The sequence below is a fragment of the Haemaphysalis longicornis genome, unplaced genomic scaffold (genome assembly GCF_048455015.1).
Source record: "Haemaphysalis longicornis isolate Haplotype H1 unplaced genomic scaffold, Haemaphysalis longicornis Haplotype H1 scaffold_3, whole genome shotgun sequence".
In the NCBI taxonomy this organism is placed as follows: Eukaryota; Metazoa; Arthropoda; class Arachnida; order Ixodida; family Ixodidae; genus Haemaphysalis; species Haemaphysalis longicornis.
In genome coordinates this window covers 120,423,487-120,447,460 of record NW_027526335.1, presented here as the reverse complement: position 1 = coordinate 120,447,460, position 23,974 = coordinate 120,423,487, and the positions used below count along the sequence as shown (strand labels likewise).

At 50.6% G+C, this 23,974-nt stretch overlaps 1 protein-coding gene and 1 pseudogene across 1 annotated transcript; one reads left to right on the top strand and one right to left on the bottom strand.

Moving 5' to 3' along the window:
* On the bottom strand, positions 1 to 6,547 carry LOC144175404 (uncharacterized; annotated as a pseudogene).
* Positions 6,546 to 23,654, top strand: LOC144175403 (uncharacterized). Its single transcript, XM_077704484.1, has 3 exons — positions 6,546 to 7,607; positions 8,595 to 11,775; positions 23,542 to 23,654. Exons 1-3 carry the CDS (start codon positions 6,546 to 6,548, stop codon positions 23,652 to 23,654), a joined length of 4,356 nt encoding a protein of 1,451 aa, XP_077560610.1.
* Positions 23,655 to 23,974: the final 320 nt, after the last annotated feature.

The window sequence follows — 23,974 nt, the reverse complement described above, 5'->3', positions numbered from 1 at the left end:
TCACTGCTCATCATTTATGATGGGTGCTTGCAAGTTCACCAGCCCACTGCACACCACCACCAGCTTGTCAATAGTTGCACAATTTCCATCACCGGGTCTCCTAATGAAGCTGATGGGCAACACAGTCTTGAAGATTATGAATACTTTGAGCCTCTGTGTGGCTCTCTTAACGTGTATTCTGACACTCGACAGGTTCCTTGAAGCAGTTACTTCCTCACCTGGCAGTTGTTTGCGCTTTTTCGTCATGGACAGCATTAGAAGTACTGCACCACGAGCTCCAAACATCTCTTCACATCTGAAGCCTCGGTCAACCAAAAACACATTTCCTTCTTCGACCTTGTTGAGCAGCTCACTGTGCAAGGTCAGCTTCTTGTCTGACACTCTGCCACCCCAAGCCTTTGACACAAACGAAATTGCTCCTGATGGTGATATAACAACCAGCAGCTTCACGGTGTTATGATGCTTGTAGTTGGAGTACGTTGGGCTTCTGGCTGTCATGTATGTGGGCCTTTGAATAAATATCTCGGTGGAGTCAATAATTCCTCTGACCTTCTCAAACAATGGGTCTTGAGGCGCTTTTCGCTAGTGAGACCGAAGTGCCGTCCGAGATGGCCAAATGACAAATTTTTTCATGCTTAACGCCAGGACATCAACTCACGCATCAAAAACTTTACTTGCACTGCCTGCCGAAATGCCAAATCGCCCCGCCAAATCCTTCGTAAGCAGGCCGAGACGCAGCCTCATCAGCACCATTATAAATTGCTGCTGTGGGTTCAGGCGTGTCTTTGCAGTGGGTGTCCAGATAGACAGCACTAACTGAAGCAACGTAGTGAACATTACTTTGGAAACCAGCCCCGTGAAAAAATTGACAGTCTTGGGAGACTTCATCACGATGTCCTCAGTTACCTTCGGAAGATGAATGGGCTCTTCCTCTCTGGTTTCAAGTATGGCAATTTTGTGGTTGGCCGCTGCTAGCTCCTGCTCCAATTTAACGATGCGCTTCTGAAGCATTTCATTTTCTGCAAGCGCTTGTCCTGGATATCTTGCATGGAAAGAGTCGCTTCTGTGACAGCATCAGACGTTCTCTTCGTGGTTTCCTGGTCAGCGCTGCCATCGGGAGGTGATCCGGGGACACCCAGAGCAGGTTCGAGCCGCTGCTTTTTTGTGCACGCTTGAATCTCGTCAGCTTTCTACCAAGTTGCCATGCACCCTGTACGGGAACACACTTGGAATGTGATCTGGGTGTGTAGGGTCCGAGGATGGCTGGCCTGAAAATAGATACCCATCAAACTTGTTAAGTCTATCAGCACTGAATATTTTGACAACCACAATTTGACTTATGAAAATAAAAAGGCAGAAACAAAGTAAATACGGGCGTGAGTGCTAACATCATTGCGGTATTTTCCGTCTTTAGGCACATGCGGCAAAGCTAGAGACTAAAATTAGCAGTGAAAAGTCAAGAATCGATTTTTTTCTGAAGTTCCAGCTGAGTGACCGCGCACACAAAGACTCGTTGCAAAAGACGGATTGATTGCGGTGTTTAACACGCCGAAACTACACAGGTTATGAGGCATGCCGAAGTGAAGGGCTCCGGATTAATTCAAAGGATAGGAAGATAGAAAGAGAGGGAAGAAAGAGGTGAGTGGGGTACAGTCTATGTAGCGTTCGTCTCGTCCAAGGCTCGACGGCAACAAACGATGCACATGTCCTGTAACAACCAGGAAGTTCAGGAGGTGCTGAAAGACCTCCCATCGGAAGGCGTCCGGACCCGTTGGGAAAAGCAAGTCTTTCAGCTTGTGGCTTGGTTCACGCTGGATGGCGGCCCGGAGTTCCTCCCTTGCGATGTCATGCTGGTGGCAAGAGCACAGTAAGTGCTCCAGCGTCTCGGGCTCTGGGGAGTCGGAGCAGGGGGGGGGGGGGTGCTTTCAGCCTGGGTGGTGCAGGCGAGCTCCCACGTTGCAGCAATTAAGCCGAAGGCGAAGCAGGAGCGACCGGGCGTCTCTGCTGATGCGTCCGGGTAGGACTCGCTGGGTTCGACTACTGACCACTCGGGTATCTGGATGCAGGGCCTCCACCACCCGGGCCAGAATAGTACTTGCAGCGTCCAATGGCACCACGTCCCTGGAGGCTGGAACTCCTGCCTGGTGAGCAGGACCCACCCTTGGCCAGGGCGTCTGCTACCTCGTTGCCCACGATGTCCACGTGCGATGGCAGCCCGTGTAGTCGCAGTGGACACCCCTGAGCCTCCACCGCATGACGCTTGGCCGCCAGCGAGCGCTCTACGTAGCCGCTGGAGCTTCCTGGCTGGTCACTAGCTCGCAGACGGAGGAGGGCAGACCGGGAGTCGGTCAGGATTATCCCCCTGGCCTGGGGGCCCTGCTTGAGAAGAAGATCCGCGGCCAAGTGGAGTCCAGCCAGCACTGCGTGGGTGGATGAGGCCGGGAAGGGCAGGCTGCACACCTGGCTGGTGCCAAGTTCTAGGGCCGTGCAGGTGGCTCCGGCTCTGCCCGTCGATTTTTGCACGGAGCCATCCCTGTACACCTGCAGACGTCCGGCAGTGTCGTCCTGCAGCAGGGCGGCCAACTCCTGGTAGGTGGCCTGGGGTGGAGTGGACCTTTAGCTACGGACCCCCGGCAATGTGGTGGCGATGCGTAGCGTCTGCCCCGTGCCTGGGGTGGTGGCTCCAGGCGGGGCCGCTGCGGCAACGCGATGTGGCTTTCGTACGTACTGAGCAGCATGCCCATCCGATCTGTCGACGCTGCCTTTTCGCCACGAGTGGTTCAGTGTCGCCGCTCTCGCCTCTCGCGGGCTTCTCAGATTTGCCGCGCTTTTCAGGTTGCACAGACAGGGCGGGAAGTTTTGACAGTCTAAATAGGAACTAACGGCAAAGAGGATTAGAACCATCATTCACTGGAACTAGTCATACCTAGCGTCTCAACCACGTTTTTTTATTGTAGGTTTCACGTTCTAAAGAATTCAAAGCCCCTTGGTCTAACGACAAAGATGTTTGAAACACGAAGAATTCTTCCGCCGCATACCGACCCCAATAAAAGGCCTGTCACGTGAGGGATTCGTCGGCGTCGTCTGTCCATGACGGCAGCCGGCTATGCACTGATTGACCTTGAACCGCTTGAACCGCCGAGTCTTTCTGGAAAGCGCGTCGCGCGCGTTTACCGGCACCTTGCGACAGAGGGCGCGCCGATGCCGTACCCGGCGCCGGGACTTTACTGCACCGCAGGAGCAAGTCCTGTTGCGCCATTTCAATAATTGTTGCTCCGTGGCTACAGGTGTTGTCTGCAATCATGCACCTTCCATTCACACCGAAGTACTGAGGGCGCCAGACCAATATTTCGTAACATTTACAGCTTCGCTATAAACTAGATAATTGTGCCAACTAATAATGCTTGGAGTAATGATGGAGGCGTCTCAGCGGTCAATCATGATGAATTTTTGTTGGGAAGGTTTTGATCAAAAAAGAGTTAAAGGCGTTTTCTGTAACCAGGCTCCTTCAGTTGATGCACAAGAATTGTCAGCAGAAACGAATTACATCACTGTTACAACTTCGCTGTGAACTAACTAGTAATGACATGTAAAGAAACTTCTGTGCAACAATAGAGTCGTTGAAGTGGCCAACTGTGAAGTAGGTTTTGTTGCGAAAGTTTTGGTAAAATTAGTCACAACCATTTTTGCCCTTAGAGTCCATGGTAATGTCGGCTTTGCTGCAAGGCGGGTTCGCTCACGCGCAAAAGCAATGCACAAAACCCTATTTATAAAAGCCGTACCTAAATAAACAATGCCAAAATATCTACCCAATATACCGGGCAAACAAGGAACATTGCCATAAGCTCAAGCAGATGTCCAGGAGCGCTTGAACAGTGCAGATGTCGGTCAGGTAATTTCAACTACTGCAGTTGGCGAGGTGTTACGGCGGCTGCTCGCAGGCACGAAGGGTACGCAGTCAGTGAACAAGTGAACACGGTCCACCTTCAGACCCATAGTACCAGGCATGGGGAGTCAAGTATACCACACGGCCGGAGACCAATCCGTTCCTCGCCGGCCCACCATATGTGACGAAGAGAAGCATAAGGGCGCAGTGTAAGGCGAAATTTTTAAAAAAGGAGACTTTTTTCGTCTTCAAAATTACTGAAGTTCATCTCGATTTATCCGCATTTTCCATATTCACACTTCTTTTGGAAAGTCGTATTTGTGGGTGAAAAACAGTTTTTCCGTAAGCAAGAAGTAAGTGACCACTTCCCGTTTTAGAAGGTGCATCGTGTTTATTGTCATTTTTTTATCGAGAAACTTCCACCTCCAGAGCAAAACGCTTGTCTGTAACCAGCTGTATAAAGAGATTGTTCGGCAACCATGGCACAGCTGATTTTCAGCGAAGGTAATGCAATGACGCTGTGCACGTCTTTTCCACATTTGTGCTTCGGAGCCCCTCGCGCCAAAAAATGTCTTTGTTTGGTTTATCATTCTCAACATTGCAACAATGGATGGTGTTCTTTCATTCCATTATTTTAGCATCGTACGAGCGAACATTTTGAAATCATTCGGGTTGAACCCTGGCCGTTACACGACCATCAAGTGGCTCAAAGAGGGTGACCGCAATCAAAGATACTTTACGAACGGAGCTGCACGACAGCTCACAAAATATGAAGGGCGGACAGACGACACCCTGAAAAGCGGAAAACTGACTTCGACAGTGATTACACCGCCGGTGCTTACTAATTAAATGACTCCAGTGCAGGTTGTGAAAAAAAGTATTATTTTGGACCTCTTTACTTAAATTAAGCTCAATTATCCAAACACAACATTTTTATTGCATAGGTACCATTACTCCCTATATTTTCTAGGATAACCAGCCGATATTTTTCCTGCCATCTACATACGTTGTCACATCTACTGTGCCAGAATTGAAAATAGGCACTTAACGGTTTGTTTTACATTGCACAAGTTTCAATACGCAAATAAATTCCCACTGTAGGTACTGGCGGAAAGAGTAAGAAGAAAAGTAACTTGATTAACGGCAGTTTGATTTTATTAGTTGTGGAACAACTAAAAGAGACGAAAATTTTAAAGAAAACGATGTATGCCTTACGTAGGTACCTTTTGTAGATGCCGAGAAAAATGCACCTCCAGATGGCCAAAAATGCATTGAAAGTAGAGGGCTTACCTGGGCCATTAAGCAGCCCTTGTGGCGAACTAGGAAGCGCCACTTTTTCGGACCTCGCTGTAGGCGGGAAAGTTCGCACTCCTTCGTTGCTCAAGAGAGGAGTGTCAGCGGCATGACTTCCAGACCACGATCGCACGCCACTGGGAGCGGCAGCAGCTGCAGACGACGTCTACTTGCGGGAAAGGCTTCGCCAGCAGTACGCATACCTCGGCGCCCGCCAGAGCGACGGACGGACTGGGAGGGCAAACTCGGCAGCACGCTGCGGTGACGCTGCGGGCATTGGGCTTCTCTTAGGGGTCGGCAACCGCTAGCATGTACCAGCAGTACTTAATTTTGATCGTTTGTAATTTCTTCAAATTTCAACGCTGCCTATAAATCAAAGAGCGCTTAAAGAACAAAAGGAAACCATGCTTCACTGATTCGTGGTTAAAAATACCGTCCTAACAAAACCCACAGTTCAACTAAACTATTCTTATAGAATTGATTTGATTCATTTGTGGGGTTTCACGCGCCCACGAAACGAAGGCGATGAGGCGCGCCGTAGTGGAGGGCTCCGGATTAATTTTGACCACCTGGGGATCATTAACGTGCGCCGAAATCTCGAACACACGGGTGTTTTTGCTTTTCGCCTCCATCAGAAAAGCGGCCGCCGCGACCGCGAATCGAACCCCCGACCTCGTGCTCAGCAGCGGAACACCTTAGCCACTGAGCCACCACGGCGGGTATTCTTATATAATTCGCAGTCCGTGGCGCTCGACTACAGATTATATTGGTTGTTTGCTGGTTCCCAATTATGAAGCGCTGTCCAGGGCGAATAATTTTGTATTATTATTTCTAAATGTTTCCAGCGTTTTATTAATGGCCGTGCTCGGTTTATCAATCCCAACAGCTCAACACTGATCAATTCCTTGCCGTTCCATGCTGGGTGTTAGAACTGTGCGCGGACCTTCCGTCCAGTCGTGGAGAGAGACCACAGAGGGACGACAGAACGGCCGGGCGCAGGAAAGGAAAAGCCATTAAGAGGCGCCTCTGGCAGTAACGGGACACCACGACTGGAGGGAGGGGCCGCTCGCGGAATTCGGGGAAGCGAGGGAGCGGCCGGGCTCTTGATGACCGCGAAAGCGGAAAGCAAGGAGAACGACTCGGAGGGGCCCACGGACGAGCATCGTTTCGGCGATTGCTCGAATTGGCTCCAACGAGAAGTGAATAAACAGTTTGACGAACGAAATATCGAAGTGCTTCTTCTGGGTTAATTCAAAAACCTGCAACGACAGGAGAAGTATATCTCTTACAACACATTTTGGTGCCGAAACCCGGGAACGGATTACCACATCGACCGGACCCCACCGACTCCACTTCAAGCACCGACATGGAGATTCAACGAAAGAAACGACGGGCCATCCGATCACAGGTAACCCGCATCGTTAAAGAAATCGACGAATGCCTTGCGGCCAGCGCCAAGCCGACCGTCGACGCATTGAAGGCGATGCTACAGCGCCTTGAAACAACCAGCCTCAAGCTGTCAGAAGTGGACGCGGCGATCGAGCGGTGCCTGACAGATGAGGACGCTGACGAAGAGTTCGAGCAGGTCTTGGAATATTCGGACAAGATCGCCAATTCCTTGGGCAGGCTCAAGCACAAGATCGAGACGCAACGTCTTTGTCGTCAGGTACAGACTACAAGCACGAGCAGCAACGAGCCTCAGCCGCAGAAAACTTCAGCCCCAAAAACGAAGCTGCCAAAATTAGAACTCATTCGGTTTGACGGCAAGCGGAAAAATTGGCAACCGTTTTGGGAACAATTCGAGCAATCAGTGCACAAGAATGCGGACTTGACTGCAAGCGACCGATTCCACTACCTGAGGTCCCTGCTCACCGGAGATGCTGCGGCTGCTATTGCAGGACTCCCAGCGACTGCCCAGTGCTACAGCGACGCCGTAGATCTTCTACAGCAGCGTTTCGGCAGCCCAGCGGCGTTGATACAAGAGCACATGCAAGGCCTCATCGACGCGCAGCCGTTGACGTCGTCAAAGAATGTGCCCGCCCTGCGGCGTCTTTACGACAGGCTACAGGTGCACATGCGAGGACTCAAGTCGTTAGGTGTGGCGGACGAGTCGTACAGCGCAATGCTCTACCCCGTGCTGCTACGTGTGCTTCCAGCGGACATGATTTTGGATTATCACCGCCGGCAAGCCGAGGATAGTGACGGGACAAGCAGTGCAGCATCAGCGAATGGCGACTCTGCATCAACCGGCTCATCAGCATCATCTCAAGGGTCTCCACTCCGATCTCTCCTCCACTTCTACCGACGAGAGCTGGAGAGCCGTGAGAGGGCAGCGGAAAGCCGACCCGACGACAACCACGGTAAGCCCCCGCCTCCTTTTCGCAAGCATCACGCGGCATCAGACAAGGGCCCCCCTAGAACCCCAACGGTAGCGGCCTTGCACGGGACGTCGTCCGACACACAGTGCTTACTTTGTCAATCGAAGGCACACGACACTCCCGACTGCAACGCAAAAATAGACCTGAGGGAAAAGAAGGCCATACTAACATCGAAAGGCAGGTGCTTCCGCTGCACCAAGCGCGGACACCTTGCAAGGCGTTGTAGGGCAAGCATCGAATGCAAAGCTTGCAAACGACGACACGCAACGACGATGTGCGACCCGGAGTTCTTGAGAAAAATGCATGCGCATGGCGAAGAAACGAAGGTGAAGGAGGTGTTTAACGCTCCCATCTCTCTGCATGCATCCGAGAACACAACCGATCGCCCCTCCGTACTCATGCCGACTGTGACAGCGTGGAGCAGTGGACAGAGCTCTAAGAGTATCACAAGAATCCTTTTCGACAGCGGCAGCCAACGATCGTTTATTACGGAGGAGCTGTCTAAGAGACTCGGCTGTCGGCCTCTCCACACGGAGAAACTCTCGATTGGAGTGTTTGGAGGGCAAAGCGACGCACGAACATTCCGGGTGGTTGAGGTTCGCCTCATCAGCAGGCATAATGCAAACACGGAAAGGGTAATTGAGGCGCTGGAAACACCCTCAATCTGCGAGCAACAAATTCCCTGCCCTGATGACGAAATTTGCAAGTCGCTAGAAGAACTTCGCTGCCCACTGGGTGACGACACAACACTGCTAACGAACGCGAGCACCGGAATCCTTGTTGGCTCTGATTATTATTGGGAGTGCATTACGGGCTCTGTAAGAAAGCTGAAAAACAAACTCATGGCAGTGGAGACAAGATTCGGTTGGGCAGTTCAGGGTCAGACTTCGACAACATGTCAGCTGGTTAACTGTGCCCACGCGATCGTCCTACGTACGACAATAGCCGACCAAGAAACAGCGCCAATTTTGAGGCAGTTTTGGGAGCTAGAGGGCGTCGGTGTGTCGGAAACAACACAAAACCCCTCGAACTGTCAGGTTAAGGACGAATTCAAGAACAACATCGAGACAGTTAACGGCCGCTACCAGGTGAAGCTGCCGTGGAAGAATAACGTAAAGTTGGCAGACAACCGCGCAGTGGCAGAGAAACGATTTCGTTCCCTGACAAAAAGGCTCAACAGAGCCCCGGAACTCATGGAAAGGTACGACACCGAGATGCGGCGACTGATTGACGATGGCGTAGCAGAGGAAGCGCCCACTGATCCACACGACGGCAATCAGCGTATCTATTACATGCCGCACCAACCTGTTCTGCGAGACAACAGCACGACAACCAAGCTCAGAATCGTGTTCGACGCGTCATCGCACAGTACGGACGCAAACTCGCTGAACGACAACTTGGACAGTGGGCCAAATCTAAATCCAGACATCGTGCGCCTGCTTCTAAATTTCCGAAGCCACCCAGTCGCACTCGTCGCTGATGCGGAAAAGGCGTTTCTGCAGATAAGTGTCGCCCCTGAAGACCGCGATGCGCTTAGATTTTTGTGGTTTGCTCGTAAGCCCGAAAATGACAAGCCCTTGCCGGAAATCGCTGCATACAGGATGACTCGAGTGCCGTTCGGGACAACGTCAAGCCCTTTCCTTTTGGCGGCAACGCTGCAGTGCCACCTTGAGAAAATGGAGCAGCAATACCCAGAAACAGCGAAGATGCTGAAAAACTGCATCTACGTCGATGACGTGCTGTGCGGCGCCTCCAGCGAAGAGGAAGCGGTAAAGGTGTACGGCGAGGTTAGCCGCATTTTCGCTGCAGCATCGATGCGCCTGCACAAGTGGGGGTCTAACAGTGGCCAAATGAGAGAACTTTTCGCGCAGGACAGCCTCAACGAAGTACCTCTTGGTCAACCCGCCAACCTGCTAAAGGTTCTCGGCCTTACGTGGTTACCTAACGAAGACCTCCTAACCTTTGCTCCAGATCCTGTCATCAAATTTTCTGCGGAGCAAAGAAACACGAAGCGCTTCGTCCTACAGACAAGCGCTCGGCTGTACGACCCACTTGGTTTCCTGTCAGCTTTCACAGTGAGGGCAAAAACACTCTTCCAGGAAATTTGGAAGGCAAACATCGCCTGGGATGATCCCTTACCCGACCATCTACTGAACGAATGGACGAAGTGGTGCCAGGAGCTACCTTTGCTCAGTGAGATGAGCATTCCCCGAACGTACGAGGGAAATATCGGAGGGAACCCTGTGCACCGCACACTACACGTGTTTTGCGACGCCAGCCTGAAGGCGTACGGTGCGGCTGCATACCTGTGCACAGAGAGCAGCACAGGAGAACGAACCTGCACCCTGATCATGGCCAAATGCCGCGTGGCACCAGTGAAGCCCATCACATTGGCAAGGCTGGAGCTGATGGGAGCCTTGATGGCATCTCGACTTTGCCAATTCATCGGGTCAAGCCTCAAGCTTCATATCGACAGCATCCACTTGTGGACGGACTCGATGATCACCCTTCACTGGATCCGAGGTGACGCGGCAAGGTGGAAGGAGTTCGTAAAGAACCGGGTTGCAGAGATCCAACAAAACACGGACGTCGCACAGTGGCGGCATTTCCCAGGCAAAATTAATCCCGCCGACCTCATGACGAGGGGCTTGACCGCGGCTAGCCTAAAATCGAGCGACATGTGGTGGCACGGTCCATCATGGATAAGACAACAGGAGGAAGTATGGCCGTCCGAGGAGCGTCCGTCTAGTTTCACGCCTGAAGAGTTGGAAACGAAAAAGGAAGTGAATGTAGCGACAACGACTTGCGAGGAACAACCCGATCTCCTGAAGTTGACGCGTTTCAGTTCGGCGACAAAGGTGAATCGCGTGACGGGTTGGGTTATGCGCTTTCTGCATAACCTGCGAAGCAAGGAAAAGACGTCCGGTCCATTGACGGCAGCCGAGATTGAACGAGCCGAAGAGTACTGGCTGAAGAAAGCTCAACAAACGGCCTTTTCGGACGAAATACGCCGCACGACACAGCGTATGAAGCTTTCAAACGACTCTTCGTTGAAGGACTTTAACTTGTTTGCAGACGAAAAGGGCCTGCTCAGAATACGCGGCCGCCTCTGCTCTGCGAACAAGACGAGGGATGAGCGCCAGCCGATCGTGATGCCCAAGGAGCACCGATATACAGTCCTGCTGGTAAATCGAGCACATTTGCAACTCCTACACGCGGGCGCCAGAGACACACTCGTGCAGCTGCGCGAACGATACTGGATTGTGCGTGGACGCCAACTCGTGAAAAGTGTGGTGCGATCTTGTGCTGTGTGCCGGCGGTACAGTGCTTCCCACATCGAGGCAGACACCGGACTCCTTCCCCCCGAACGGACCACCAAAGCAGAGCCCTTTGAGGTTGTCGGCATTGACTTTGCCGGCCCCCTTTTTGTGAACGAGAAGGACAAGATGGTGAAAGTGTATATAGTGTTGTTTACCTGTGCCGTGACGCGTGCAGTGCATTTGGAACTCGTTACGGACATGAGCACAGGAACTTTCATCCATGCCTTTCGTCGCTTTGTGTCACGCAGGGGGTTATGCCGAGTAGTTTACTCGGACAATGCCTTGACTTTCAAACGCGCCTCTAAAGACATGGGCAATCTTTGGAAGGCCCTGCGGCACCCCGATTCCCAGAGCTACTTCTCCAACTCGGGCATTGAGTGGAAGTTTATTGCTGAACGAGCGCCGTGGTGGGGAGGGTTCTATGAGAGAATGGTTCGAAGTGTAAAATTGGCCCTAAAGAAGACCATCGGCCGGCAGACCCTTGGCTTTGTCGAGCTGTCAACGGTGCTCGCCGAGGTCGAAGCAGTCATAAATTCTAGGCCCCTCACTTACACTTACGACGACCCTAACGATGGTGCCCCCCTCACACCAGCCTGCTTCTTGGCCGGAAGACGCCTAACCACACTGCCACTGCACGAGGAAAAATTCGTGGAAAGCTCTGCGACCTCGCTCCGACTGCTCTGGCAAAAACGAAAGCAGATCCTGCATCTGTTCTGGAATGTGTGGCGAAAAGAGTACTTGGGGCAGCTTCGTTCGGCCTACGCCTCGAAGAAAACGAAAGGAGGGGTCCCTGGGGTCGGCGACGTGGTGTTAATACGGGAGGACGGCCCGCGGCTGCTCTGGAAGACCGGCATCGTGACAGCAGTGTTTCCCGGCCGAGACGGCAAAATCCGCTCTTGTGAGGTCAGGGTGCCGCAGGGAAAAACAGTAAAGCGACCGGTTCAGCTCCTGTTCCCATTGGAAACAACATAACGTAGAATGAGCCCTGTCTCATTGCGGGGGGGAGTGTTAGAACTGTGCGCGGACCTTCCGTCCAGTCGTGGAGAGAGACCACAGAGGGACGACAGAACGGCCGGGCGCAGGAAAGGAAAAGCCATTAAGAGGCGCCTCTGGCAGTAACGGGACACCACGACTGGAGGGAGGGGCCGCTCGCGGAATTCGGGGAAGCGAGGGAGCGGCCGGGCTCTTGGTGACCGCGAAAGCGGAAAGCAAGGAGAACGACTCGGAGGGGCCCACGGACGAGCATCGTTTCGGCGATTGCTCGAATTGGCTCCAACGAGAAGTGAATAAACAGTTTGACGAACGAAATATCGAAGTGCTTCTTCTGGGTTAATTCAAAAACCTGCAACGACAGGAGAAGTATATCTCTTACAACACTGGGCGTCGTCCATTCTTCACATGTAATCGGCAGGGCCGTAAAAGTTTCTGGTAAAATTGCGTAGTATCATCATTTTGCTTTCTGCTCTATAATACAACAGAAAACTATTGGACACACAATGAACTTATTGTAGCAGCCAGGACATATCAGTGCACGCAACTGCGAGCACGAGTCGTAACACCTAAAGAGTAAGGTCCGCTTCCTATGCTGAATGATAGCTTGTGTCGCCTCCATGAATAGCTTGCATAAAAATGCAACGCTTAGAGTGCAAAACGCGAAAACGCCCGTGAGTTCATGGTTTCGGCGCACGTTAAAGATCCCCAGGTGGTCAAAAGTAATCTGGAGCCCTCCACTAGCGCGAGCCTCGTAACGGGTAGTGTAGTTTCGGCGCGTTAAACAGCATAATGAATCAATCGGGACCTAAGGTTTTGGACACGCAGAAAGAAAATGCAGAGAACCATATCCAATAAGAGATTCGCTGTTAGATAAGCCGCTAGGACTACAGGAAATTACGCATTCGCGAACGCACAACCAAAGAAATTTATTCTGCTTCCTCACAAAGAAAACGTCGCTTCTGGAAGAGTCGTATCACAAGTACGGCATGGAAATAAACGCTCGTTGGCTGCGGCCGTAAACATCGGATAGACTCTAAAAAAAGCCGGCAAAGACAGGCTCAGTACTGGGAACGCGCGTTAAGACTCCAGACAGAAGACCCTAAAAGAAAAAAAAGAAAACGACATGGCGACACGTTCCGATCTATGCGAAAAAGAGTCCCATACATCGCCGGCAACCAGCCTACTCCCGGAATTGTGCCGATAAGCGCTACTTCGCGCCTTTAGGAAGAGGAAGATTGGCTGCTGTTTGTTAAATGCACATAAAGAAATTGATGGGTCTTCAGGGGAAAGGAGGGAGGGGGGAAGGACGGAGCTGGCTGAGATTTTTGTAACCGGAGCCTTCATTGCAATTCAACGAATACAATCGTGACGATAATAACGAAGCCTTGGTTTTCGATGCTTCGCTCGTAAATGTTGGCGATAAGCTGCGCTTGCACATTCGTTCTGTGAAGAGATTTCTTCTGTCGGCCGAGCCAAAAGACGATTCAGGGCCAGTAGGACAAATCATGATTATATGTAACCGAAGGGTAGGTGCATGATTTCATATTGTAGTCAGAGCTTTCAATAAAATAAGTATTTGATTCAGTTTCCGCTACGGTGGGCAGGCCGGAGAAAACTATGATTTGGTGTCATTTAGCTATACAAAAGCATCTTTCATTTTTATGCAATTCTCTTTCATTCGGCTGGTAGCTCTGCACGTCTCGTATTTTCATCTTGCATCTTTTTGTTGCATCCATCGATTCCCGCCTTTAAAAAAAGGGAAGAATTTTGTATTGTGAGCACACTACAAATGGTGTGTTTCTATTTACAGAGTGTTCATTTGAAGGGGGCTCGAAATTCATGGTGTCTTCTATTTTAAGGCCGGAATGTCTTTAGCGTGTGTTGAACAACAAAAGTCGTGTATTAATAGACGAATAATTTTTTGCTCTAACGACAAGGGCTAAAATACCGGCGTATTTCTGTTGAGATAGCACTAAAAGGCGATTTTACCACAACAACTAACTCCCTGGGCCCACCAGAACCTCTTTGAGAACTACAGAGAATTGGGAATGGAATTCGGTTGTCACTAGGCCTTTGAAAAAGGGCTAATAGAAGTGTCCTTGGTCTAATAAACAGTTGGTCTAATGAGCATGGTATGTGTAATGAAATCCCTATATATTTTGCTTGCCGTTATCACTGAAAAACGGTGAGAAGCACCGCGTTGAGAAATTGCAATATTAGCGTAAAGCGCACAAAACCACTTGCGTTTTGGCCCTAAAAATATCAATGAGCTTAGCCTGTAAGCCCGAGTAGGACGTACAGCGCTGCAGAAAAAAAATATCTTTCGAGGTCGCTAAAGGTAACCAAAAGAGCAGAAATACAAAGAATATTACCAGATGAGAGCTTCTTGCCGGTCTTCCAATCATGGTCATTCTGCTTCCATGGTGGACCAGCTAAGGCCGCATAAAGCACACACATTTCCCCATTTACAAACCACAATTGAGCGTTGTGGACAATCTTGGAATGTCAATTCCTTGCTATATACGTTTAGAAAACTATTTTCTCGAAGTTCATGCCCACATATGATCAGGAAGAGCATGTCCAGGGTGTGAGTTACTGAAAATGTAGCATCTTGCATCCCGTGCCATAAACTACCTAAATATTTGCTTGTTTCCAAATTCGTGGAGGCATTTCGAGGTTTTGTAATTCAAGAATCTGCCCGCGGCGGCTAGTTCGTAATCCGTTATTCCGATAGCGTAAAACTGTACCCGGAGTATAAAAAATTCCGTCGAAACTTCGTAATGGAGAATTAGCATATAGTGCGTTTCGCCTGCAGTTGAACCGTAGCTATGGCAGTTTCTTTATAGCCTTTCTTTTGTTTTTCGCTAACAGAGTAAGGCCGCTCAATTAAATATATATTTGCCATTGTGCAAGTTACATTCACTTGGTATTTATATATTTCATTTTCTTTGACACTTTAGTTCGTTATCTGCATGGCATTCACAGCTAACTTTCAACTTAAAATTGGTTCAGCTGCGATACCAGCCAAAGAAGAGCGGAGGGTGTTCGGATTTGTGATCCACCAATCTGGTTTTGGTATTCCCTGGCTCCGAATGGCACGCAGAGACTTTTCGACAACCTTGCACCTGATCCGCCGGATTGCAGGACGTAGTTGATGCGCCCGCACGGAGTTGGCTCGCCGACTCGTACGCCCTCTTCTCCAGCCGCGCATAGTGTACCATGCACAGTTTGAGACTTACCGTGTAACAATGGGGGAAACTTGAGAATATAAACAAAGAGGCGCTGCGCACCATCACGGCACTTCTTCGCCTTACTCCGATTCCAATCTTACAGGAACAAGCCCAACCAATACCATAACGGAGCTTATAACCCAGCGCGAAGAAGCAGGAAAGCTCAAGCGTTTTTACATCACATGGCCGCGGCGCTTCAGTCACATTTTTGTAATGAGCCTCCCGTGGCTTCAACCTTAGAAGATCGTCCACCATGGCGGTACACAACAATAACAACCAATAAGACAACGAAGCATCGTCGCCATGACCAGCCAGCGCCAACCTCCGATACCACAGTCCCTGAAGGTCACTGCGTATTGTACACAGACGCAGTTCTTCTGCCGGACGGAGGACGTACTGCTTTCCTCAGTGCCACACACCCGGAAATTAAAGGCGCGCGCTGTTACACCACCGAAACTCCACACCCGATACTACTGGAGTTCCAGGCTGTACATGGCGCAATCAATGCTGCAAGTGCACTCCGTAACATCACGGAGATGCATATATACACAGACTCACTCAGCGCTGGGAAACATCTGAAGCAAGTGAAGAAGACACATCTGATCTGACAGGAGATCAACAGCCTCCACAAATTTCGCAGCTAATGATTCGTGTACATTGGGTACAGGGGCATGGCCAGAATATACTGAACCGATTAGCGGACCATCTTTCCCACTTTTCTTCCGCACCTGAATCTTGCCCTAACCACCTTCCTTGTGATCCGCGCTCCCGTGTTTCAGCTCGGAAATCTCTTGTGAGAAGGGACACACGTGCCCTAATTCCTCCTTGTGTCTGCTCCCTCCCCCCGTAATTTTTCCCAGGTGGAGGAAGTTTCTCTCAGGAGGCTTCGGGCTGGGGTGGCCCTCACACCTTCAGTCACTTGGACTTGGGGGCACCCACAAAACTACCCAGGAACGTTTCCCAAGCTGATGCCGAACATCTTTTGTGGACATGTGCTGGAAGAAGGACAGCTCGAGACGACGCGCTCATAAATGTTGGTCTCCGGTGGGATACACCGGACGACTACAACCGCTGGGGGCTGGAAGATAGATACTGCAGGTCGCTGGTGGACTTTTGCCCGTAACTGGACTTTATCCATACCTGTAGACTCGATATCTTATCGGTTTTGTGACCATCTGTGCTTTTTTGCAGCCCTTCTCTATCGCATTACTACTTTTCTCGCTTCCTCTTGCTGTCCTACTTTCTTCGCTCTGCCTTTCTTTAAGCCTCCTGTCATATGCCGTGCGGCAAAAACAGGATGCGAAAAAAGAAGAAGCAGACCAAGTAGCCAGCGCAAGGTACGAAAGCCCCTTTTTGGTCGGCGTCGTGACTGGGATTTGGCCATGGCGCTGTGCGGTATTGCCCACCTGTGTGTTCCATGATGATATATTTAAGAAACTGCACGCAGCAGTAGCGATTCGTACTCCCCGATTCGACAAGGCGTATGGATAATCAGAGATAACGTACGATCCTTGTTAATGTGCACGAGCAAATGCGCAAACTTCAGCGGGAGCAACGGAACTGAGCAAAAAGGCGCAGTCGGAGAGTCATAATGAAAATACTATGGCAGGTCGTTGTGAAGGCGAGCTACGTTGTTTGCTGCACGTTGGAAAAGGTACGTACATTGGCGTATATTATTCAATGCAACATACACGCAACATAACGAAAGGTAATAATTTTGGGTTATTTTGGAATAAAAAACGCTCTTAACATTTCAGTTGCGTCAAACAGGGACCGCAACAAATCGCATGACTCAAGGGAAGCACCTGAACTGCCGTACAAGGATGTGGGATGCTACGGCCGCGTGAAAACGAAGTAGCATAACAGAGCGCCGCCGTGGGGGAGTACTGCCAAATACTGATACGTTTAATACGCCAAGGCCTCGGAAACGAACTACTTCTTCCACTAAACGCAATTCACCCATCCCAACCATTTCGCCATTGTGATACGTGAATGCGTAAAAATATGCGGCCCTTTTTCCAAGGAGCACAGGCACTCACAATTTGCGCTTTTGGAGCAGCCTATATATTCAGAAATGTGGCAAGCAAGCCAATTATGTGCACCAGCAACTACGAGTCTACGACAGTATATAGCTAATGCTTGCTAATGCTCCCATCGCAGCACGCAGCGGTAGTAAAGTGCATCCGCTTTGTTGCGACGACGTTACCAACGCGAATCCCGACACAGAACGCTACTAGCCCGAAACATCGTTCAGTGTTAGTGTGCGCCACAGTCCCTCCATGAGTCGTGACATGACGAAGTATGAGCATTGTGGCGTCAGGTGTCCATCCAAATTGTATTCCTGAATAAACACGCCACCCGAGAGGTAATTGCACGGTGCTCCATAACAGGAGCGCAGTGACGACATATTCCCGAAGCTAAGTGCAATCGTGCCTTTAACTAGTGGTTGAGCGTACGATAGCACCAGCAGCAACCATCACAGTGAGCGGATCCTGCCAGGAATAGTCAATCGCGAGTACAAGCATGCTCAACGCGGTGACCTCCGCAAATCCCTCAAGTAGCCCGTGTGCACTCGCCACAGTAGCGAACGTCACTCAGCACTCGCGAGTGGTGAGTGCACTCGCAATCGCGAGTGGTCAGAGGGGCAAAGCGGAAGTGGCGCCCGGACTCGCGAGTGCTGAGCGGCACTCTCCGCGAGTTGCGCTCACACTCGCGAGTGGTGAGCAGGGCTCACTGCGAGTGGCGCGTGCACTCAGGAGTGCTGTGCTGGGATTGCCACAAGAGCCGCTCGCGCTCGCAAGTGGTGAGCGCGGCACACCGCGAGTGGCGCTCGCACTCACTCGCACTCCCATTTGCTCGAAACGATGGTGAGGCTCATTCACCACTCACTTGTGAGTGGCGAGGGGGGGGGGGGGTTGAACCTATGGTCCTGCAACAGGTGGGATGTAGGACACAGCTCCAAAGAGTACTTCGCGTCTAACTAATGCGTTTTAGCTCGGTGAGAAAGAACAGTGCTGCTGCTGCCCGCATAGATGTTACCGCACAACAGCGCTACTACGGCGCTCACTTTGCAGCCTTTGAGCTCGACCAATTTCTACTCGCTCGTAAGGAAGTTGGGGTTAAATCGCTGCCAAAGTTGTCACACCGATGAATGGAACAGTCACTCTGTTCGCGTAACCAACGTTAACGCGTCACACCCAAGAATTGTGGCCGTTGGCGCTGAGAAGAGCCGGTAAATACGACCGCACCATAGCAACGGGTAGACAGAGAAAAAACTTCTTTATTAGCAGGAAATGTGAAGTGGTGTCCTCATTTCAGGACCCCATTCGTGGTGCCAGCTGCGACGGCTTTTAAATGCGAATGCATTTCTTAGTCGGGGGTTGTCTTGCGTCCCTTGGCCGGCGTCCGCACGCAGGTGTTATCTCTCCGCGCGCGCTCCTCCTCGCCCCTAGCAACAGCTACGGCGCGCCTAGCAAGCGGAGCAGTTGGTGAGCGGCGGAGGGTAAGGGACAGGAGGAGCGCGCGCGGGCGTGTGAGGGCGCTCGCATCGCGGAGCAGCGGAGGGTAAGGAGAGGAGGAGTGTGCCGGTCGGGTGAGGGCGCTCGCATCGCGGAGCAGCGGAGGGTAAGGGCAGGAGGAGTGTGCCCGGTCGGGTGAGGGTGCTCGCATCGCGGAGCTCGCTCGGGTGGAGAGAGATCTCGGGCGCTCCTCCTCTTCGCGCTCGGACTATATATAAATGCAGGGCGCGCGAGCGTATGCTTCTCAAAGACCCTTTGACCGTGCACTTTAGCGACCACAAGGCGGTCGTTGTGGCCGTCAGGTACAACGATAACACAAACAGGTGCTGATGAATGAATAAATGGGTACGTTCACACTCACGGCTCTCTTCATTAATTACGCCATTAATAATAATTACTCGCACCGCACTCATCGGTGCAATGCATTCGCATTTCTACACGATCCCCTTCGGGGAGGTGCGGGGGAATTTTTTTTTAACCAACCAAAGCTGGTCTTCAGCGGGGACGGGCAGCATAGGCATGGCGGCGCACAAACATGGTTGCCGGAATGCGCGGCACGACAGTGAATACAACCTAATACTTGTAGGAGGGTATGAGGAAACCTTTGAGAAATGGCAACGCACCGCGTGCCTGAGAGCGAAACCGCATCGCCGGATGTAGCTATGCTGGTGCCACGAGTGCAGTACGAGCCGCCGTGTCACGTGAAGATACCGATCGGGCGAGAGGAGGCATGTGGCGATAACGAGCGAGCGGAACGCTTCAAAGTGTGTTTTCCGGGGGCTCGCCTAGTGGTGGTATGCACATCCGCCAATTGCAGCAATAGCTTTAACAGCGGATAAACAGAAGGTCCAACAGGGCTTTCGCCTTCACATTCTTAGAAAGTTGTACACATTCTTTTAGATGCGACGCATCTCTTTCACTCACCTTGTCCCTCAGGAGTCGTCCGGCGTAGTCCGCATCTCTCCCCCATTTTCCTCGCCGCGCCAGCTGCGCGCTAGCACCGCTCTCACCGCAGTGCCATCTGCGTGTTAGCGCTCGCTGGCGCTCGCTCCGTCGTCGTGCCAGCTGTGCGTGGGTGCGGGTTAGCGCGTAGCTTGCGCTCGGTTAACACATGCGCATGCGCTGCTATGCTCTGCTCTCTCTCATTCCGCTGCATATAAACGCGGTAACTGCGTCGCTCCGCTCAGTTGTTCCGCCGCCGCTCCGCCGGTGACATCCTGCGATGACCACCGATGATTTGAATGGAGACTAACAGGCCTGCTATCGCGATGGTCGGGAAACCGTAACAAGCACCGGCCACCCCGATAAAAATTTACACCATCTTCCCGCGAGGGGAACCATGGGGTAGATGCCACGCATCGGGGGTGAACATGCTGCGTAAAATATGGACACACAACAACAATGGACACGCTAACATAACGGAAACGCAACGGAAACCCCCGATGCGTCGCATCTACCCCATGGTTCCTCTCGCGGGGAAGATGGTGTAAATTGTTTTACAGTAGTCTTCCCCAACTCAGTCTGGTGAAATCACGGGCGCTGACCAAACTGTTAAGCACGATAACACGAAGTGAACTGCGCGTCACAATTGCGCACCTGCCACACTGTTCAACCAGGAAACACGTCACTGTGGGCCGACAGACATGAGCCGGAAAGGACGGAAACCACTAAAAAGTCCCCCTAACCACAGCAGTCCCTTCTTAACCTTCCATGCTGTCGGGTCGGGAATCCTATTGTGTCACCCCTCCTCAAGTTGGAAAAGTATGCCATCAGGCTTGTTGGGAGACCACCCCTCATTCCGCTGAGAATTAAATATTTGGCCAGTCACCTTTGTGGGCCATCGGAGACAGACAGATTTAATCAAACAAAATGAAAGGGACGCTTCCGCTCCAAAGCTGCTGTGCGTCGTTAAACAAACGGCGTTGGGAAGTTGGCGGGCGCCGCCCGTCGCCTAGGCATCTGGGGCGGCCCCTCCAGCGCCTCGCCGGTGCCTGAAAGAGGTGCGCTAAGTCAACAGCACCAGGCACTTGTACTGAAGCTGGCTGGAAGCATTTGCCGGCCTACATAACTCAGTCTAGCATCTCGCCGGAATTCCCCTGCCACCGGCAAGGAGGAACGAAAGTTCGTTGAGTCGATGGAGGTTTTCGACAAGATAATCATACTACTTTACTACGGCGTAGATCATGAGCTGTATGCGCATTTGTTTCAGTGTTCACACTCTAGTTCAGATCCGCTATATATATATTCCACTGTATTTTGGTTATTTCGTATGCGTATGTTTCTGCACTACTCCTGGTTCACAGGCTTACATTGCCCTTTCTAAGTGCATATTGTTTCGCTGTCTGGTACTGCTGTAGTTAAATCTCCCCTTTTCTTTTTGGGATGATATTACAGAACAGATGCATCAATCTTTCAATTTTTAAACAAAAACCTCACGTTTCTCTATATAGCACCATGCAAGTTTTCCTTCCCTTTAACAGTGGTTCTCAACCATGAGTATGCAAGGACACATTGTTAACTTACAAAAGAGATCGAGGACCACAGAATGATAACTATTCGTCCGTGCAATAAAACGATTTGCGCATGCAGCTTAAAACGCCCACACATATAAAATGTCCGCCTTTTGATGTGGCTGTTATGCTGATGCTTGCCATATTGTCGAACGATTTGCTCTTGTAGCTGATAGTCGCACAAACACTAATGTGCTAGCTTTTGTTTGTCTGTTTTTTCTGCGTAGCTGAGGTGTCGGGCAAAACGCCAACGCTAACGAATGTGCTGCCCGGAGGCAAGAGACACTAAAATTTTATTTAGTTGTCAACTTCCCAGGCGCCCGCCAGAAGCCCCTGGGCTCTGTACATTTTGTGCAGCAAAGTCGCATCTGCGCATTGTTAAAAAGGTTCGGCAAGAAAGGAGAAATGAATGGAGGGAGGGATGGTTTCGCGAATCTTCGTAGACTCCCAAAACTGCTTTCGAGACCCCCAATTGAGAACCACTGCTTAGAGGTTCAGGTAAAATGATAGTTTAACGGCCAAATTACTCGACCCGTTTGCCTTTTTTTGCCCAACATCTACACCAGTCTTGTATGCATCGTGTTGAGTACATGCAGCTAAACACTGTTTTTATTTTGCTTCTGGCCCGTCATTCACATGTCAGGAATAGGATTACTTGGAATCGACGCGCTTCACTAAACATAGAGGTCTGCCAGGCTCAAATACCTAATAAGCGTTCACATCCAATTAATGCGGACCAGTTCATTTCTAGTGGATAGATAAGGCACGCACTTGGTGCAAGGCATTTTTTTGGGATCAGATGCCACTGTTTCTGAGAAGGAATTCGAAATTGAGCCACCACAGTTTCGTATATCTTCCTGCCTTTTTCAGTGTTGAAGACTTTTTTTTTTTCTGAGAGATGCTTCTTCATACAGAAAGTGAGATTTCGTTACAAAAATTTAAACTTTCGCACTACGCTCCAGTAACACATTAGACTTTCGCGCGTGCCAATAGACAGCACTTTGGTCAGCCGCCCTCTTGGGAATCGCCAATGTCACGGATCCGCGCCATCTTTTATCCTTCTGTCTTATCCTTTTAGTACCTATCCATCTTTCAAGATGACTAAGAAACAGCATATTTCTGCTGTGCTGTTCTTATTATTGTTTCACAGCAGCAGGTCACCACACAATACTTAATACAGCTCGCTCTCATCTTTCCCCGCCGCGGATTTAAGAGCGGCTCTAAAATTTCAATACGGGGTGTCCACTGCGCTACACAACACTCTCTTCGGAAGAGCTGCCACTACTGAAAAGGTGGGCCAAACTGCCTGAAAGTCTCACCAGCCTTTCATAAAAACGAGCTTGTTGCAACAGACAAAGTGGCCGAATAACTCAACGACAATCACTGCTCGTGCGACCTTACCACCAGAGACATTATCTATAACCATAAACCACCCTATCTGTAAACGCCGACGCAGCCGGGACCATGTCGAAAAGTGGGGCCGCATTCATAGTTTTGCAGTCGGTTCAAGAAAAATTCTCTTGCGGCATTTATGCACTGGTGCATAAAAGGTAGGTACATGTCGATTGAACATGCGCTTGAAAACGCTGAAAAGTTTAGGACGAGCAATTTATAACTGTTTCCCTCAGGGTGTCTAACGCGAACCGAATCCGTACCCGAACCGAAAACCGGAACCGAACCGGTATTTTTGTCGGAAGTGAGCCCGAACGCGAACTTATTTTTTTAGCACGCTGTATCCGACCCTGTGCTCAACCAAAAAAAAAAATAAATAACGGTTACCGGTTCCCGAAGAAACGGTCCTACCATACATTGTTGATACTGCACAGTCAATGCCATCCAAGCCTTTTTCTTTCACCTACTATCAACGTTGTATCTTCTTAGGCACTTTCTCTCCAGACTAATCAAAACACTATCAGCGCTCTCGCTGTAGTCACAACCGGGAAAAGGAATGCGCACCAATGTCGCAATGGTATGTTGCTGCTGGTACCGCGGGCACAGTGCAAGGCTGAACAAACGAAATGTCATTCTCTCCAGTCACCGATCAGGACACGAAATAGCAGGAACTCATCCTGAGGCAACTACAGACCTACACATACCCACACCGAACAATACTACACGCCATTCATCCTAGTCTCTATGATCACCCCTGTATCCCTACCAAGCCCAGGCAACCCATTCTATTTTGTGTGGGAATGTCCAGATCTTCCCCCATTCCCAACCCCTTACGCAAGCAGTACCAGTGTACGCTGGTCATATCCTGTCCTGTAACGCAGCTCTTGCTATCGGAAAAGGGGAAGACAGCTGGCGCAGTCTTGTTATGAAGACGCCGATCCCAAATATGCTCACCTGAACTCTGATAAAAGCTTCCCTCCCTCCCTCCCTCCCTCCCTCCTTTCCCTCTCTCTCTATGCAGCTTGCGACTTCATAGGAGCCATGCGTTCTCGGGAAGCCTTCATGCTGCACCGAGAGGCCTTTAGGCTGCTCCTCTCGTACCTCGACGAGTCGGGCCTCAACAACCGCCCATGAACTGTCGAAGCCAGGCACCACCCCCCATCCACCCCTGTTATCCTTTTGCGTGGGTGTGTAAGTATATGTGGGTGCGTTAGTATGTAAATAGTCACTATATAACCTGCGTGTGTATGTATATAGTCTTCACATAGTCTTTACATAACCTGTTATCATATTTAATTTTCCATTTCCCTTTCACTGTGTTTTTTTTTTCTTTCTTCGATGTTATTTTCTCTCCCAACGACACGTGTACCCTCTGTCGAGAAGCAAAACTTCGCCTTGTATATATTTTCAGTATAATAAACAATTTATCTCTCTCAGGCTTTAGGAGGGCTCCA